General features: G+C 45.4%; 1 protein-coding gene across 1 annotated transcript; it reads right to left on the reverse strand.

Moving 5' to 3' along the window:
* Positions 1-1846: 1846 nt before the first annotated feature.
* On the reverse strand, positions 1847-19592 carry LOC308298176 (uncharacterized protein; the record flags this gene model as incomplete). The annotated part of the gene is made up of 9 exons (XM_080741732.1): positions 1847-1858; positions 3197-3280; positions 3371-3423; positions 14549-14581; positions 16547-16691; positions 17926-18045; positions 18732-18970; positions 19152-19366; positions 19561-19592. 9 exons carry the CDS (start codon positions 19590-19592, stop codon positions 1847-1849), a joined length of 933 nt encoding a protein of 310 aa, XP_080597858.1.
* Positions 19593-19850: the final 258 nt, after the last annotated feature.

Genomic DNA, 19850 nt, shown 5'->3' on the forward strand with positions numbered 1-19850 from the left:
GTTCCGATCCGCCTTACCATGCCGACGTAATCGGCAAAAAACGACGCTTAATTGTCCCCATTGACTTATAATGGGACAATGCAAGAAATCACTTTCAAGTATTTTTCTCTCGTAAACCATAGGAGCTACAGTTTCAAACCTCGGAGAGGAGATTCATAATGATTTTAAGAATGAATCGAAAAATAATTACATCACTCGGCCTCATGGTGGCGCTATAACGGCCCACTTTACGTTTTGCCCCGTAACTCTTGAACCGTAGATCGGAAAATTTGCGCCAGGATAGATTTTCCGCCATCTTGAATTTTCTCCAAAACACACTTTTTGCTCCTTTTCCTACATATTTTCTTCAAATGTCACAAAAATCGGTACACATGATCTATGAGGTGGGTAAACCACCGCTCAGTTCACACAGGTGTGATTTTTTTTTTTTTTGCGATCATTATAATTTATTTTGTTTTTGATTACTTATTCCGGAAAATTCCGGGCGGCTAATTTAAGTACTAAAGAAGTACGGGCGAGTACGGTTGCAATAGATTTCGGCTGGGAAAGTGTTAGAGGAGGTTGAATGATCTGAAAGCAGCGCTCCCCAAAACAACAGGTTCGGAGACACCCTCCCATTGTACACCCTATTGTCACGACTGGCTCAGGTCATGCATGGCAAAGGATTGGGGAGAGGAGACGTGTTAACAAATAGTGTAACAAATAGTAATGTATTAAATAAAGCCTAAGAGAACAAACTAAATAAGGTTGTCAACAACAGACACTAATGCCAAAAGGATCCTATGAAGTGTGGAGTCAGTGATCAGTGGTGTAAATCAACATAATCAACAGAACATCATGCCAAAATGATCCTATGGAGTGATTCAGTAATCTGTGGTGTAAATTATGTGGAAGAGTGGAACATGGTGTAGTGTGAGGTGTTGGATGGAAAGTAAAACTAGAACATAACTAAACAGAACGAGAACATAACACAACAGGGCTGGTGGATACAGGTCTGCCTCCTCTGGATCTCTGCTTCAGAAGGTCATGGACAGGTCTTTTATAGACTCCTGGAGGCACCGAGCCCAGCTGCTCTCCAATGAGCCACTAGACCAACGAGTCAATGAGGCCCCACCCTGCTCACCCATAGGAAGACAGTTAGCAAGGCAGGCCCACCTCTAATGACCCAGACTAGACTTAATGTGTGGGGCATCACACTATAGAGACACCCTCACATTGTACACCCTAAAGAGACACCCTCACATTGTACACCCTAGCAGAGAGACACCCTAACATTGTACACCCTAGCAGAGACACCCTCATATTGTACACCCTAGCAGAGAGACACCCTCATCTTGTACACCTTAGCAGAGACACCCTCACATTGTACACCCTAGCAGAGAGACACACCCAACCATGTCTGGACTTTGCAAGGAAGCTACAAGAGATACAAGAAATCATCATGTTATCTCATACATGTCTGGATTTTTGTTTAGGTTATTGGACTTTTAGATTGTCACATTTTTAGATTATTTGAAGTTTTATATTGTAGTCAGCAAAATAATTCAGTGTTTTAATGGTCTGTTTTAAACATCTGTGAATAAACATAGAATAAACATAGATATTTCTTTATTAAAGTGTCATGTGGGAAGGAAGCCCTGCCCATATATGGACAAGGTGACATAGACAATGAACAGTGATCAAATTAATAAGCTTCATACTGTACATATACTGTACACAGTAGATTTAATAAAAAACAACTTTAAATAAAACATTGGTCCTGTTAGCTCACATTTTAACTGTAGATCTGACTTAAACCTGACTTATACTGAGACTGTCTTCTACTCCAGGCTCTTGAGACTGTCTTCTACTCCAGGCTCTAGAAACAGAGATGTGCCGTCTTAAACGCTTCATAATTAATTAATACTTTTTTACATCAAACAAAGGAACCCTCAAATCATCATTTTAAAGGAGAATTCTGTGGTAAATCACTTTTTTACATTGTTTTCCTGTTGTTTAGTCTTCAAAAAACTGGTCCGGGTGTTTTTTTTACTATCCAAAAACACATTCTTGTCAATTTCGTCCGAGCCGCAACAGGCTTGCACGGCAGTCATGGGCCATAGTCAATGGTCCCTGTCGATATGTACATGATCAATACATAAATGTATGGACATCAGAGACACTGTGATATTTACATGATCAATACATGAATGTATGGACATCAGAGACACAGTGATATTTACATGATCAAAAATACAACTGGTCACATGACTGTTCCTCAGTCTATTGAGCAAAAATATCAACATCAAAGATATAATGTACATAAAAAGTACAGTATGAGGTATGTTTACTTCTGCTTGTCATTAAGTTAACACAACAGGATAGGAAAAGTACAGGCGTTGTGTGTTTCCTGTCATATTACCATAGGCCTATATACAGTCCATAGAATATAGCTTATATAGCTGGGTAGCTCAGTCGCTAGAGCTTTGGACCACAAGGTCATGGGTTCGATCCAGGGCATTGCCGACTCGGCTTAAGGTAAGTACTGGGAGATGCCTGTAGGTGTGGCGCTCTACCTCAACAATCCATCTCCCAGAGGTCTGATGCACTGTAACGGGGATAGACTGATATCGACAATAAGCCTCTAACAAAATGGTTCACCGTCCAGTAACCATGCGAGGAAGCGTATCTTAGGGTGGAGCAGCAAGAACGTAGACTTCAGTTCAAACAGTCATGTGACGTCTGAGGTCTGAGGACTTGTTGGTGGTGACATCACCAAGAACGCTGCTCCCTCATTGGCTAAAGGCCCTGCCTTTGTACTGTCGGCTGGAAACAGAACACCGAACACAGTACTTACGCGCTCTGATGGAGCAGGTAACAATAACACTGGTAGAACCCCTGCTCCATCACAGTATCACTTACTTAATCTACAGTATACAGTCAAACAAAGTAGACATTACACCCGGTGCAAATAATCATTGTTCTTTTTCCTCTTATCTTTTTTTAATCTTTTTTACAAAAGAAAAGAAGCATTCCAATTCTTGAGTTGTGGATACGTGTCGAGAATCTCTGTTTTTTGTAGAAGTTTCAGGAACTGAGATGAAGTTCCCTCTCCTCCATCAATCATTCTATCAATAAGTTTAATGCAAGCAGCTTCTGGCTTCAATTCCATCAGTTGTTTATAAACTCTATGATTAATAATTCCATCAGCCTCAACATGCTGGAGAATGTAGAGGAGATCCTCGCTGAGCCACTTGATAAGTTTCACCTTGTTGGCGACCAATATCTTCTCAGACGGGCCCTATAGAAATGAGTAGCAGGTATAATTTTTTCAAAATGCAAAAATTGTAACAATGACAACTTATTTTGAGTTGCTACACAGTAAACCTACCTGTGGGGCATCTATGTGAGTGGAAGCCATGGTCTTCTCTGGATAAGGCACAGCTGTCAAGCAAAGAAGAAATGTAATCTTTCATTTGCTTGTAAAGCGTCACTATGTTGAAGCCCCACGATATGGTTTCACCTAAATGTATGAAAATTATTGTGGTGTTTTTGCCATTTTCACAGGTAGTACTTTAACTCATTTACTGCCTATGACTAGTTTGACGAGTTATATAAGTGTGTCCACTCTGCCTATGACTAGTATGACGAGTTTTACTTAGAAAATGGAGAAAAAAAAATGATTTTTTTTTTTTTTTAAATTATTTTTGGACCCCATTAAAATCTAGTTAAAACGATTTCAATCGCGATTTTGCATGTTTCACCCCCATACAACCCCATCTTTCAAACAGGGCAGCCATTTTTGTTTACATAACATGTAAAACATAATGGCATCTATCTCATGAATGCCTGAACGGATTTCCAATCGGACTTTTTTGTTTGAAAGCTGTGAACAAACTGCACAAACATGGTGCATCATCTGTGCATGGGCGTGCATGATCTGTGCACTATAAATTACATGGAAGTCTATGGAAAGGGCTTGGCGGGGAGCCCTGAAAGTAGACCATTCAAAATGGCAGTAAATGTTAACAAACTCCTCCTAGGAGGATGGTCAGACTCAGAATCACCACAAACTCGTTCAGCGCACTCAAAAGACCTTAACGATGAGAAGTAAAACGGAAACCTTTTTTAATGGGTTTTGGTATAAGAGCGGATCAATTAATAGTGAATACATAATCTTAAGCAACAAAACATTGCTTATTTTTAAAATCAAGGTGGTACTTAACCAAGACCAACAGATCTGTGATTCAGGTAGCCGATATAAATTCATTTTCTTAAACTTAAATTATCCCCATATCTCAGGGGTCTTCAACGTCAATATGTCCCTGTCTCCTAACGTGGACAGGGATGCGAGGGCCCGGTCATCGCTGCTTGCAGCTTTAATTAGGGCCCGAGCACTGCAGAGTAGTGTGAAGCCCTATTGTAATCGCAAAGATAATTATTATTGTTCCTCCGCTTCCTGATAATGAATTGCGTTTTTGAGGCACAAAACGTACTCGAAAACCTGCACAACTTAAGTTGTAGTGCAGGGTTCCCAAACTTTTTTGGCTCAGGGCACCCCTATAAATATTATTTTCATCCGAGGCACCCCTACATTATATTCATATTTTCACTCCCAAGTAACACCTTAAATGTATGCCATATTTTAGCGATTATATTCGGAGGAAAACTTTTGAGATTGGTTAGAACTGACTGAAAATAACTTTGTACTTCAAGTTTAAAATGATAATAAATTGTTTTGAGTGTCCAAATAAAGTCCAAATTTTATCAAATTATCTTGTGGCACCCCTGGACTGCCGTCACGGCACCTAAGGGTGCTCCGTCACCCAATTTGAAAACCCCTGTTGTAGTGAACACTGGAGGCTCTTCAGATGCATGCTGGTCTATTGTTACAATGAGTCAGAAAAGACAACAGACTGCTTTAAGAAACCTGGTATTACTGACAGTAATTATATACCAACATAATAATAGCGACTTTAAGGAAATGACTGCTACGGCAGATGACAACGGCAACCGGAAATTATCAGCGCTCGATTGATAAACCTGCCGTTGCACCAGCCATCTCTACAACACCAGAAGCTCCCTTCCCACGTTGTGGCTGCAATGTCTGCTGCGTATACGCATCGCCATGGGAACCAAAGAGTTCAGTAAAAAGGGGTGGGACCCTGTGGCCGACGGCTGTTTGCTTAACGGTTCTAGAAACGGGCAGCTTAATGTCCCTATTGTCAGTAGTTACAGGATGTGTGCATTACTATGACAATACCTAGTAGTCTAGTAGTTACCAATCTGGCAAGCCATTGTCAAGAAAAGGGACTGCCCACTTGTCCCAGCTACTACTGTCTCGACAGAATGAGTATTTACAGGATCTGTAAGTTGACTTTAAGATGTAAGATGATTTTGTTTTACTTTATGAATTTGTCAATACTTTAATGTCTACCTATAAAATCTAATTACATCATTTAATGTCTACCTATAAATATTAATGACTGATGTAGTAAAATATAGGGAACTTTAATTACTATTATTACCCCTATCGATATTTGCGTACACGACAACCAGTGCTATTGCTGGTGTACGGCACCAAATTTCCATGGCCCACCATATGGATCCTGTGGGCGTGAAAAATAAGTGGGTGGGCTTTGCATGTTCTCTGGGACCCCATCTACGTATGGACGCCACTTGATCGCCCATCAGCCGTCTGGATGATCTTTTATTCCTTTTTATGTGTTCCTTATTATAACTGCTAGGAATCTTGCAGTTCAAGCACATGTCCACAGTGTGGCAGGCTATTTTCAAAGCTATTGGAACAGCCCACCGTGTACAGACAGAATCACAATCTATTTCCCGTGTACAGTGCATGATCCAAACTTGTGAGGGGCATAAAATCTGTAATAAATCGCTCCAAACATATTGTAAAAATCTAAAACTTCTGTCCATCCATATTCAAAGTAATCCGCATGTAGGCAGTTGTCCTTCACATATTCATATATATTTAATGTATTTATTCCATAAATATTTTTGGGTGAGGGGGGCTCAACCCAATACAGCAGATCTACAAGCACCTCGCAGATCTACAAGCACCTGCCAGGGACACAGTTTGGTTGGCCTGTATAAGCCTTGCTGTCAACACACTACTACACCAACCATCACCTGCCTACCAATCAGGTCACCAAGCCAGGTGTGGTCAATTAGTGCCTGTCTTTTGATCAGTGCCTCCTGCCAAGTGGCCTCAGTCTTTCTTTGGAGTTCACTAGGAGAGAAGCATGTTTGAGCTCAGAGCAAAGTGTGTTTGTTTTCCATTTGGACTTACTGTGTTTTGTTGGTGTGTTTGCAACCAAGACCAAAGGAATAGCATATGCTCATCGTCTAACTTACAGGGCAGTACTGTAGTATAGCCTAGGCATGTTCATGACTAAAAACTAGGGCCCGTGTACACAGTGGATAATCCCATCAACGAGGAGCTACAGGACTGGCGGGAGCCTTGAGCAGCCTGGTGGGGACCCCGGGTTTCCAGGGGGTCCCTGGCTGGTTCCCAAAGTGTGGTTTGGGGACCCCCAGGGTTTCCATGGCTGGTTCACAACAGCCTAGTACATTCATGGCTGGTTCCCAAAGTGTGGTTCGGGGACCTCTGGGGGGCCCTACAGGGTTTCAAAGGGGTCCTTGGCTGGTTCCCAAAGTGTGGTTCGGGGACCTCTCTGGGTCCCTGAGGGGTTTCTGGGGCCTTGGCCTCGGACTGCAGAGTCCGGGGACTACCGATCAGGGACCACCTCCGCTCCTGTCCGACTTTGGGGCCTCAGCCTGGGACTGCAGAGTAGCCAGGGACCCCCTGGAGTTCCGGGGACCCCCGGGGACCACCGCCAAAAAGCTAAAAAATGACCAAATGATCCCCCCAAAGGGGCTGCTCACAGGGAATTCCTGGGGACCACGACTCCTGGTGCTCCGGAACGACGCACCAGGTTGCGCCCCTAGTGGAGGACCCCCCGCCACTGCAGCGCAAATAAAATGCTGTAACTCGATCTAGGAACGACCGGGAGAGCTGGGGCCGGTACCCACGCGTCCGCCTCGGCGGCCCGGAGACGGCCGTTCACCTATTGGCAGACCCCTGCAACTGCAGTCTGCTAAAAAGGCTTTAACTCTGCCCCGGAGCGACCGGGAGAGACGGGGACGGCACCCAGGGGGTCCCCGGCGGCAGGGCCACCGCCTGGGCCCCGAGGGACCCCTGGAGCTCCAGGGACCCCCAGGGACCCCAGCGCCACCGGGAAAAGAAATATGGAAAATACTCAATTAGCCGATCTACAAGCTATTGCTCCGGATCCAGCCTACTGTAGGCTAGTGAAGCCATCTAAACTCTCCACTTCCCTAATCTATTCTCCCACTGTGCTGGACTTGGATGTGCTGGGCTGTGCTGGACTCTATCAGGCTCTGGTGGGCTGTTTTTGGCTCTGGTGGGCTGGGCTGGGCTCTGGTAGGCTATACAGGGCAGTACTGTAGTATAGCCTAGGCATGTTCTGGTGTAGATGGACACTAATATGGGTATAAGTAACTCAGAGTGTACTAATGGAACCAAATGGACCCTACTAATGGAACCAAATGGACCCTAATATGGGTATATGTAACTCAGAGTGTACTAATGGAACCAAATGGACCCTAATATGGGTATATGTAACTCAGAGTGTACTAATGGAACCAAATGGAGCGGCCCTGCCATGAACTAGAAACACCACATAGTGTTGTCTTGTATGCCTGTTTACATCTGCCCACACTCATAATAGTATGTTGGTCCGTCTTTAGAACACGAAGGGTTCCCAGTTCGATCCCGGGCTCCCCCTGAGTTAATGTCGAAGAGTCCTTGAGCAAGACTCTGAACCCCTAACTGCTCCTGATGAGCAGGTTGGTGCCAAGCATGGTTTCCTCTGCCATCGCTGTATGAATGTGTGTGTGTGTGAATGGGTGAATGTAATGAATGTGTGTGTGAATGGGTGAATGTAGTGCACAATCTATGTAAAGTGCCTTGGATAAAAGTGCTATATAAATGCACCATTACCATTTATGGGATAGGTCAGGGGTCTTCAATAGGGGGTCCGGCACCCCTAGGGGGTCCTCAGAGCTACTGCAGGGGGCCCTGGTGTAACAGAATGTGTGATAGGAACGTCTTTAGTTCTGTTGTAACAGAATCTTTGTGTGACGGGAACGGTGTACATTACACCCCTATTCTGAGGGAAATAGCAGATCTACAAGCTTGAGCTTGCAGTCCGGCTATTTTAGGCAAAGAGGTTTGATGTAGAAGTAAAACATAAGTGGAGACCAAGTACAGCCTTGTTAAGCATTTCATGTCATGAAAGGTGCTCTACAAATAATGTTTATTACTAGTAAGACGCCTCAGGGCGACATGCGACCTTGCCAAGGTCGCGCCAATTCTTGGCCATTTGGCCAGTGATGTATATCGGACCAGTTACCCATATATGGAGATCCATGTACTGTATATAGTACATCCCTTTCATGCCCATACATGGAGATCCCTGTCTGAACCAGCCACACAGATATGGGCCATGTCTTGGCCATCTGGCCAGTGATATAGTATATATCAATGACATCAGGGATCTTCATACATGGGCATAAAAGGGATTCTGGGAATACCCATATATGGACTTTTACATAGGTGATGTCACCTATGATAGCACCTGTGATGTCACAGTGATGTGTCTGGTGTAGTGATGTGCACCCTGGTCTGGCCTATTCAAGCCAGGTCCAGCCTGTAATGGCCTGGTGGAGACATCTAACTACCCCCCTTCCCTGGTCTATACTCCTACTTGGCAGGACTGGGCTGGACTTAGGTGTACTGGAGCTCTATTGGGCTCCTGTGGGCTGTATTGGGCTCTGGTGGGCTGTGCTGTGCTTTGCTGGGCTCTGTTAGGCTGTATGGGGCATAGCTTAGAAATATTCATGTAAAACTATTGGCTGTGGCGTGCACACAAAATCATGTGGTAACTCAATATGGTTATTGTGAGGCTGAAGATGCTTTCCATCATAGTGACATGCAGAAAAAAACTGTCCATATAGTATGGTTTACATAGAAGTCATGCCTTAGTGTACACGGCCAATAGTTTTACATGAACATGCCTAGGCTATACTACAGTACTGCCCTGTATAGCCTACCAGAGCCCAGCACAGCCCACCAGAGCCCAAAACAGCCCACCAGAGCCTGATAGAGTCCAGTCCAGCACAGCCCAGCACATCCAAGTCCAGCACAGTGGGAGAATAGATTAGGGAAGTGGAGAGGTTGGATGGCTTCACTAGCCTACAGTAGGCTGGATCCGGCTTGAATAGGCCAGACCAGGGTGCACAGGACTGCACCAGACTCCACCAGGCTGCTCCATACTCCAGCCATCTCTGTAGATCCTGTGTACACGGCACTCCTAACTCGAACGGTCAAGGGAAAGGGTCGTTTTAGGCGTCAAAACGGGCCCTTTGTCCTTAAAATGAATAAAAAAAATCTAAAAAATATGTTTTGTTTTAGGCCGGACACACTTTTCATATTTGAAGCATGCCTGATCCGATGGAATGGGTTTCGTGTCTCTCCGACACTTTGAACCCTTTACGATTGCGAAAAAGACACAGAAACCCGGATTTTTGTCCTTAAAATCAATAAAAAAATCAAAAAAAAAAAACGTTTGTTTCACGCAGGAAACACTTTTCATATTTGAAGGATGCCTGATCCGATGGAATGGGTTTCGTGTCTCTCCGACAATTTGAACCCTTTACGATTGCGAAAAAGACACGAAATTTGCACGCCACCTACACGATTACACATTCTTTTGGATAAAATACACTTATTCTGACTTACTTTTTGACGCTGAATCCAACAAACCCGGTCTCGTGTCTCTACGACACTCCTAACTCGAAAGGTCAAGGAAAAAGCCACTGTGATAATAACAATGTACAAAAGTACACGCGAGCGTACACGCCCCCATAGTTATAATGGGGCGTGTACGCTTGCAACAGGGTGTCGTGTACGGCACCTGTGCCGACTACAATTTCCCAATGGAGGGCAGCAGAGAGCCATTTGTTGAGATCTAATAGGCCCATCCACATGTTTTACAGATCTAATTGGCCCATCCACATGATTTGTAGATCTAATTCCATCAGCAGTTCCCTACCATGATTTGTAGCTCTAAATCCATCACCTGTCACATCCACATGATTTGTAGATCTAATTCTAAAACCAGTCACATCCACATGATTTGTAGATCTAATTCTAAAACCAGTCACATCCACATGATTTGTAGATCTAAACCATACCACAATTTGTAGCTCTAAATCTATCACCTGTCGCATCCCCATGATTTGTAGATCTAATTCCATCGGCAGTTCCATACCATAATTTGTAGCTCTAAATCCATCACCTGTCACATCCACATGATTTGCAGATCTAATTCTAAAACCAGTCACATCCACATGATTTGTAGATCTAATTCTAAAACCATTCACATCCCCATGATTTGTAGATCTAATTCCCACCAGAGCCCATTATTATAGCCTTCCAGAGCCCAGCACAGCCCACCAGAGCCCAAAACAGCCCACCAGAGCCTGATAGAGTCCAGCACAGCCCAGCACATCCAAGTCCAGCACAGTGGGAGAATAGATTAGGGAAGTGGAGAGCTTAGATGGCTTCACTAGCCTACAGTAGGCTGGATCCGGATGTTATAGGCCAGACCAGGGTGCACAGGACTGCACCAGACTCCAGCAGTCTCCACCGGGCTGCTCAAGGCTCCCGCCAGTTCTGTAGCTCCTCGTTGATGGGATTATCCACTGTGTACACGGGCCCTAGTTTCTACATGCCTTAGTGTACACGGCCAATAGTTTGACATGAACATGTCTAGGCTATACTACAGTACTGCCCTGTATAGCCTACCAGAGCCCAGCACAGCCCACCAGAGCCCAAAACAGCCCACCAGAGCCTTTGTGACAGGTGATAGATTTAGAGCTACAAGTTATGGTATGGAACTGCCGATGGAATTAGATCTACAAATCATGGGGATGCGACTAGTTTTAGAATTAGATCTACAAATCATGTGGATGTGACTGGTTTTAGAATTAGATCTACAAATCATGTGGATGTGACTGGTTTTAGAATTAGATCTACAAATCATGTGGATGTGACAGGTGATGGATTTAGAGCTACAAATCATGGTATGGAACTGCTGATGGAATTAGATCTACAAATCATGTGGATGGGCCAATTAGATCTGTAAAACATGTGGTTGGGCCTATTAGATCTCAACAAATGGCTCTCTGCTGCCCTCCATTGGGAAATTGTAGTCGGCACAGGTGCCGTACACGACACCCTGTTGCAAGCGTACACGCCCCATTATAACTATGGGGGCGTGTACGCTCGCGTGTACTTCGAGCCTATATTGTACACGAGGCTTATATTTTTCTTTTGGAACTCCCTATCGTGTACGGCTTAACTATTGTTAACCCCTGTGTATACGGGCAATAGTTTTACATGACTTTGTGTACACAGCCAATAGTTTTACATGAACATGTTCAGGCTTTAGTACTGTACTGTCTCGTGTAGCCCAACAGAGCCCATCACAGCACAACACGGCACACCAGAGCCCAATACAGCCTACCAGAGCCCAATAGACTCCAGCAAACCTAAGTCCAGCCCAGTCCTGCCCAATAGGAGTATAGACCAGGGAAGGGGGGTAGTTAGATGACTCCACCAGGCCATTACAGTGACTTTAATGGCAGACCAGGGTAGACAGGACTGCACCAGACTCCACCAGGCTGCTCCATGCTCCAGCCAGCTCTGTAGATCCTTGCACATGCGATTAACCACTGTGTACACGGGCAATAGTTTTAAGTTTTACATGAACCCTCAGAGGGACACTGTGGGCACTTTGAGAACCACCACGGACCACTTGACAAGCCCACAGTGTCCCTCTGAGGGTCCTCCGACCTCACTTTGAGAACCACCACGGACCACTTGACAAGCCCACAGTGTCCCTCTGAGGGTCCTCCGACCTCACTTTGAGAACCACCACGGACCACTTGACAAGCCCACAGTGTCCCTCTGAGGGTCCTCCGACCTCACTTTGAGAACCACCACGGACCACTTGACAAGCCCACAGTGTCCCTCTGAGGGTCCTCCGACCTCACTTTGAGAACCACCACGGACCACTTGACAAGCCCACAGTGTCCCTCTGAGGGTCCTCCGACCTCACTTTGAGAACCACCACGGACCACTTGACAAGCCCACAGTGTCCCACTGAGGGTCCTCCGACCTCACTTTGAGAACCACCACGGACCACTTGACAAGCCCACAGTGTCCCTCTGAGGGTCCTCCGACCTCACTTTGAGAACCACCACGGACCACTTGACAAGCCCACAGTGTCCCTCTGAGGGTCCTCCGACCTCACTTTGAGAACCACCACGGACCACTTGACAAGCCCACAGTGTCCCTCTGAGGGTCCTCCGACCTCACTTTGAGAACCACCACGGACCACTTGACAAGCCCACAGTGTCCCTCTGAGGGTCCTCCGACCTCACTTTGAGAACCACCACGGACCACTTGACAAGCCCACAGTGTCCCACTGAGGGTCCTCCGACCTCACTTTGAGAACCACCACGGACCACTTGACAAGCCCACAGTGTCCCTCTGAGGGTCCTCCGACCTCACTTTGAGAACCACCACGGACCACTTGACAAGCCCACAGTGTCCCTCTGAGGGTCCTCCGACCTCATTTTGAGAACCACCACGGACCACTTGACAAGCCCACAGTGTCCCTCTGAGGGTCCTCCGACCTCACTTTGAGAACCACCACGGACCACTTGACAAGCCCACAGTGTCCCACTGAGGGTCCTCCGACCTCACTTTGAGAACCACCACGGACCACTTGACAAGCCCACAGTGTCCCTCTGAGGGTCCTCCGACCTCACTTTGAGAACCACCACGGACCACTTGACAAGCCCACAGTGTCCCTCTGAGGGTCCTCCGACCTCACTTTGAGAACCACCACGGACCACTTGACAAGCCCACAGTGTCCCTCTGAGGGTCCTCCGACCTCACTTTGAGAACCACCACGGACCACTTGACAAGCCCACAGTGTCCCTCTGAGGGTCCTCCGACCTCACTTTGAGAACCACCACGGACCACTTGACAAGCCCACAGTGTCCCTCTGAGGGTCCTCCGACCTCACTTTGAGAACCACCACGGACCACTTGACAAGCCCACAGTGTCCCTCTGAGGGTCCTCCGACCTCACTTTGAGAACCACCACGGACCACTTGACAAGCCCACAGTGTCCCTCTGAGGGTCCTCCGACCTCACTTTGAGAACCACCACGGACCACTTGACAAGCCCACAGTGTCCCTCTGAGGGTCCTCCGACCTCACTTTGAGAACCACCACGGACCACTTGACAAGCCCACAGTGTCCCTCTAAGGGTCCTCCGACCTCACTTTGAGAACCACCACGGACCACTTGACAAGCCCACAGTGTCCCTCTGAGGGTCCTCCGACCTCACTTTGAGAACCACCACGGACCACTTGACAAGCCCACAGTGTCCCTCTGAGGGTCCCCCGACCTCACTTTGAGAACCACCACGGACCATATGGCTCTCTGCTGCCCTACATTGGGAAACTGTAGTCGGCACAGGTGCCGTACACGACACCCTGTTGCAAGCGTACACGCCCCATTATAACTATGGGGGCGTGTACGCTCGCGTGTACTTCGAGCCTATATTGTACACGAGGCTTATATTTTTCTATTGGAACTCCCTATCGTGTACGGCTTAACTATTCTTACTATTATTGTTTATTGTTTTAAAGAACATATCACTTACAACCACTTTAATCCCTACTGAGTCCCTTTTATACCAGTAAGACTCCCTAATTGGGAGGTAAGCGACTGTCAGGTCACATGGCGCTAAATGGGACAGATCCATGTTGATGACATGACTCTAGACATACCGTGTACCGCTTTGTGTGATTTTAGGGCAAATGTGTAGGAGCAGTGTCCAAAAATGTGTTTTGCAAGAATAGGCCTCGTGGTGGCGCTAGAAGAGGTACATGTGAGAAATGAGGGGTGGGGGTTGTGGTTTGGCAGCCAAGGAGTGTGTGTGCAAAGTTTGGCATGGATAGGGGCAACGGTGACGGAGATATGAGTGAGTAGTAGTGTGACGTAACGGACAGACTGACTGACAGACTGACTGACAGCTGGTGGAAGTTTTGATAGTAACTGCGACCTAACGGTGACAAAAATGTAGGTAGAATTGATACTAATTCATTCTCAACAGCTCTCACCTGAGACACATGCCCTTCTTTCAGGTCGATCTGCAAGAAAAACAACCAAAAGTGTTGTTTTTCTTGCATCTCTCGGCAGGTTAGCATTCACCAGGTTAGGTTTAGACATAGTTTTACTGAGGTTAGGATTAGGGTTAGGTTTAGGCATGGTAGCATTCACCACGTTAACATTCACCAGCATCGCCAGGTGTGGGTGTGTGTGTGCTACTTGATCACGTTATATAAAAGCATCATGAATATCAGATCTACAAGCTCTCAACTCACCTGGTACAGATGCAGCTGCTCCTGTAGATTGTGCTGCAAGACATGAAACAGGGTTACAAATATTTTATTATTATATTATTGAGCGGTGGTAAACCGCTTTATAGAGTGGCTGTGCGTGTGTCTGTAGCCTTTTTCCTCAGCGTTTTGCCATAGCAAAACGTGTGTGTGTGTAGCATAACTGCTCCATAGAGTGGCTGTGCGTGTGTCTGTAGCCTTTTTCCTCAGCGTTTTGCCATAGCAAAACGTGTGTGTAGCATAGCCTGTACATCCTAGACTCAAATCCAAGTCTGAAGACGTTATGCAAGCAAGACCACCGCTCACTTCACATTGGGTGTGATTTTTATTATTACTTGTGCCAGCAGAGCACGCAAGTACTGTGTTCGCCTGCGTATGTATGTCGGTGTCCTTCTTTGTTTAAGCCCGTAGCCCAATCAGGGACCAGCATTTCTGCCAACATCATCATTAACAGCCACTGAGGGACCAGCATTCCTGGTGATGGCATCGCCAGTGGTGAGTGCACCTCATGGCGCTCTGCTGGCCACACATGGCCTACTTGTGCACAAGGAGCAAGTTGGCGCCTCGACAGAAAGCAGTTCTAGTTATTGTTGGCTCGCTGAAAGGCGAGACCAGTATGTTGTACCAAAACTTTATACAGTAGGTAAGATTTATTCTCCTAAAAACAAATGACCGACAGTACAAAAGCAGCAGGGCCCTTAGCCAATGAGGAGCAGCGTTCTACCTGATATAAACAACGCCAACATGTTGAATGAGCTGAAAGGCGATTCTCTCCCAAATCTTTAAGGTTATTCTCCTCAAAAGACTAACCGACAGTACAAAGGCAAAGCCTTTAGCCAATGAGGAGCAGCATTCTTGATGACATCACCACCAACAAGTGAGACCTGATATAAATAACAACAACACCCACATGAAATCTTTTGTAGTTTGCTCTCCCAAATCTTTAGATACTAAAGTATATAAAGTATATAACATGTAGACGTCTCAGAAGTAACGTGCCCGTTAGGCAGATCATAGATTCCGAACCCTTCGCGCCGGTTCCGGAAAACCACGTATCGGGTCGGGTCGAGGCCGGCCACGGCACCCCGCGCCGTGGTGGGGTACGAGCGTGCCGAATCAGAAGCCAGTGGGACGAACAGTTCTCGAGATACGCGGGGCACATACTCACAGAGATTTCTCACATTTGATGTATTCAGTCTTGCTGCGGCTAACCTTCATTCCTCTCCTTTCCAGGGCATACCTCCACCTCTCTAGATGTTCCTCTAACTGCTCACTGCTCTCACCACAGATCACATCATGGTTCATGGGGATTCCTGTCTAACCTCATCTGTCAGGCTGTGCATCATAGAAGGGGCTCAGTGCTGATAACTTGTTGCAGATCTACATAGGCCTATAGGTTTTATGGGACTCTCCTTTAGAGCTATTTTGTGACTCATAATTATTAAGCACATTAGCCACTTTTTTTTTCTCCTGAATGCACTTTACCTTTGATTGATCTTTTAAACTGCATCGTTTGGGCTTGCACAATTAAGAGTTTCACCCATGTTACTTGTAATGTGATGTGACAATAAAGTTTGATTCTGATTCTGAGACACACTTCCTTCCTGAGCTCCTCTGTCACACCCATAGCACACCTCACCACTGTCTCACAGCTTCCATAAATGAGGCACTCTAACACCAGACTTCCTCAAACAATACCACAGTTCCTCTCTAGGCACGCTATCATATAATTTCTCCGAGTTAAATGGACTTGATCTTAGGGAAACAATACTACTTTATTTATTACTAGCTTTATTTATTTATCTACTGGTAAAAAAAATGAATATTTGAAGCATGAAGACTGTTGGAAGAATGGGTTATTTGATGTATTTATTTGTCAACTTCATCCTTAATTATTATATTCCTTTTAACCCAGACTGATTTGTGCCAATTAAGAACATCTTAAAATGTTGCATACACGTATTAGAGAATAACTGCCTTTACCTTCCAGCTCAATGTCTTGCTGCCAGACTGGTTTAGAGTCCGGTCCCTGTAGTTCCAAAGATAAGCGTTCTACACTGAGATCCATGTCAGACACCAGGAATGTTGGGTGGTAGTTTGGTCCAAAGTCTTCTTCGTAATTCGCAGCCTGAAAACAGAGAAAACTGTATTACTATTGTATTGTGTTAATTAGGCTAGTAGTGCTAGGGACTAGTAGGGAGTAACAGTAGTAATTGGTAGTAGTATCACTTGCGGTAGCAGTGCTAATAACAGTAACATTCTTCCTGACTGCCAGAGGCTGTGCTTAACAACGAATGATATACGTCTCACACACGTGCAGGTCGACTAAAGGGCTGTCCATACTGTCACCTAAGATTTCATCGCAAATATCCGGTTCAACTATAAAATGACATCACTTGCAACTTCTGAAAAGCATTACCCCGAATTAGAGTTGCACGTCGGAAAGTCTGAACTTTCCGAGGAGAGGTTTGGTGGTCAGCAACAGTATGGACAGTTCTTAATTCATATCAAGGGTGAGGGTGGGCGACTGGGCGTGGAACGCAGTAGCCGTCGCCCATGTGGTGCCAACACGTCAATCTCTTTGATGTATCTGGAGGCCCATGCCGCGTTTGACGCGTTGTTCAGTATCTATACTGTACTGTAGTTACTGTACTTTGCTACCGCAATGAAGGATCTACACGGTGATCAAAAACCAACAATATGGGGAAAAACACTACATTTCCCAAAATGCAGCGCGGTATCAAATGACCAGGAAGTGCAGTCTCCCTGCAGCCAATCACAAGCTTCTGCTGCCTTGACCCTATTGTGTTTTTGATACACTCGGACTGAAAGACCATGCAAAGCTGCCTTAACCCAGTTGCAGTTTTGAGACCTGCACTCTCCGCCCTCACACGACAGCAGTTTTGCGCTGGTGCATTCTTCTCCCGTCTGATTTTTCATCACCTCCATGTTCAATACGCGGTCTTTTCTACCGTCCGTGACAAACGCTGTGGCCTAGGTTTGGTAAAAAGCGGTCCTGACTGAAAGAAAACATGATCGTGAAAATAAACAGGACATCCTTGGATTACATTTACTCGGATCATGGATACTATTTTCCCAGTGACGCAAAGGTACGTAACATGGCGGATTCTTCTCCTGGTCTAGCTTTTTCAATCACCATGTTCAAAACCACTCCACTCCAAAGTCACAAGGAATCACAGCTGTGACTTTGTTGATATGAATTAGTCGACACACAAGTGAGACTGATATCATTCAGTGTTAAGCACTACCTCTGGCAGTCAGGAAGAATGAAGTACCGTAGTTCACATACGCATTACGCAACTCACACTGCTTCACATTTTAATAAACAGAGGCTGTGATACCTTAGGTTGAACTTTACAGGAAGTACAAGGCAGCACCGACAGGCTGTAGCTCTGGTTTGTGAAGAGATTACAGTTGGAGGTGACCTCGATGCATTTCTTGTTGTTATGCCTTCCGTGCACCTACAAGGACACAATTTGACCATGTTGGTTCAATTATTATGGAGACGTCTTTCAAGCTATGAACACAGGCTACTTCATCAGTCTTTGCCACCATCAATAAGTGATTTGACATTTCTCTTTCATAAACTTTGACTTGACTCATGCTGTTCAAGTGTGCCCACAGCTACAGACTACCCTCTTGTTGTTTTTTCTTCAATTCTTATTTTAGTATAATATAAATCTATAAAGAGATTAAAGAGGTGGTGCCATAATATTTCCCCCCTCTAAAACATGATTATCAGGTATTATGATTATACTAGGAGGAAGATTTTTTTCCAAAAAAGTATACAGAAAGAGTTAAAATTGGGTTTTTATGTGGCCACACCCCCAGTTCATTAAGTATGCATGGATGTCATGGTGGGTGGTGACCTAGCTGAGTTAGCCACACCCCACAATGTTGGGTGAATGGCAATTAGGGGAGGAGTTGATTCTGTGATGTCATCTTATCTGTGTTTTTTAACTGACACTTTTGACCACAAGGTGGCAGCCTCCAAGAGAAAACAAACAAACACCAAGTGAATAAATAATTGCTCATAAAAACCACACGTTTAATGAGGTACTTTCAACCTCCTAGACACATGAAAAACAGAAAAAGTACAAAACTATGGCACCACCTCTTTAAAATTTCTACTTAAGAGATATTTTACCTGATCAGTAGCCACATTTCTCGGCAGCAGTAATACGCTCAGTGTTGGTTTCCGTGCCTCTCTGTGGAACAGCAGAACCTGAGCACGTTTTGGTTGTGGTTTAAAGAAGTCCCAAATCTTCTCCAGGATCCCAAAGAGAGACAGCTGGGTCACATTTACAAACACATGAGTCTGGGTCACTCTCAGTGGTTCTAAGAGTTCCAGACACTCATCTGTGATGTGGGCCACACACAGATCACCTGCGGAAAGAAACACATTTTGAAGTTTCTATCAAAATGCCTAAACAAAATATAAAATATAAAATATAACTGTCCACATTGAATTTAAACATATTTTGTGTCTCTCTAAATTGAGTTGCTGTTATAGGAGGAACTCGAGGACAAAATAAAAAGAAAGAATGGGACACATTGAGTGACTCACCAGGTGTGATGTCACAGTGTGGCAGGCCTAGCTGGCAGACACACTTCTGAGGACAATGGATGTCAAACAGAGGACCTGCAGGAGTCCTTCCTGTTGACTGGAGACATCTTTCCTCCCACTGAACAGTCCAGTAGACCACTTCCCCTTTGCTTGTGGTTACAAACACCAACCCTGTCCGTCTGCACTGGAACAGCCCCGCCCCGGGGAAATTGCACCTGTGACACAAAACAACATGTTTTATTGAGATAATAATGTGTGCGTACGTGTGTGTGTGTGTGTGTGTGTGTGTGTGTGTGTGTGTGTGTGTGTGTGTGTGTGTGTGTGTGTGTGTGTGTGTGTGTGTGTCTGACCAATGGACTAAACATGGCTGAAAGATGGAGTTCCAAGGCAATCCTTTGTCATTTTCTACCTGCTGGTTGTTTTTACCCCAGACTTGCACATATCGTGATCTGCGCACGGACGCAGTGCGCGTTTGAGTGAGTGAGTGTTACACAAAATAAAGCAATCATGTATTCCCCATAAACCACGGGCTGCCGTGCCCGTGCATGCCATGTTACTGAGAGATAGCCAGTAGGCTAAAGAGACAACCATAATCTGAGGGTTTGGAGCACCGGGTTTTATTTTTAACACATAACTCCATATAGGACACATTTCACTGTAGGCTATAAATTGAATTCCTCACGGTCCAAGAAAAGAAGA

Source organism: Nannobrachium achirus, assembly GCF_963921795.1.
Source record: "Nannobrachium achirus genome assembly, chromosome: 14".
In the NCBI taxonomy this organism is placed as follows: domain Eukaryota; kingdom Metazoa; phylum Chordata; class Actinopteri; order Myctophiformes; family Myctophidae; genus Nannobrachium; species Nannobrachium achirus.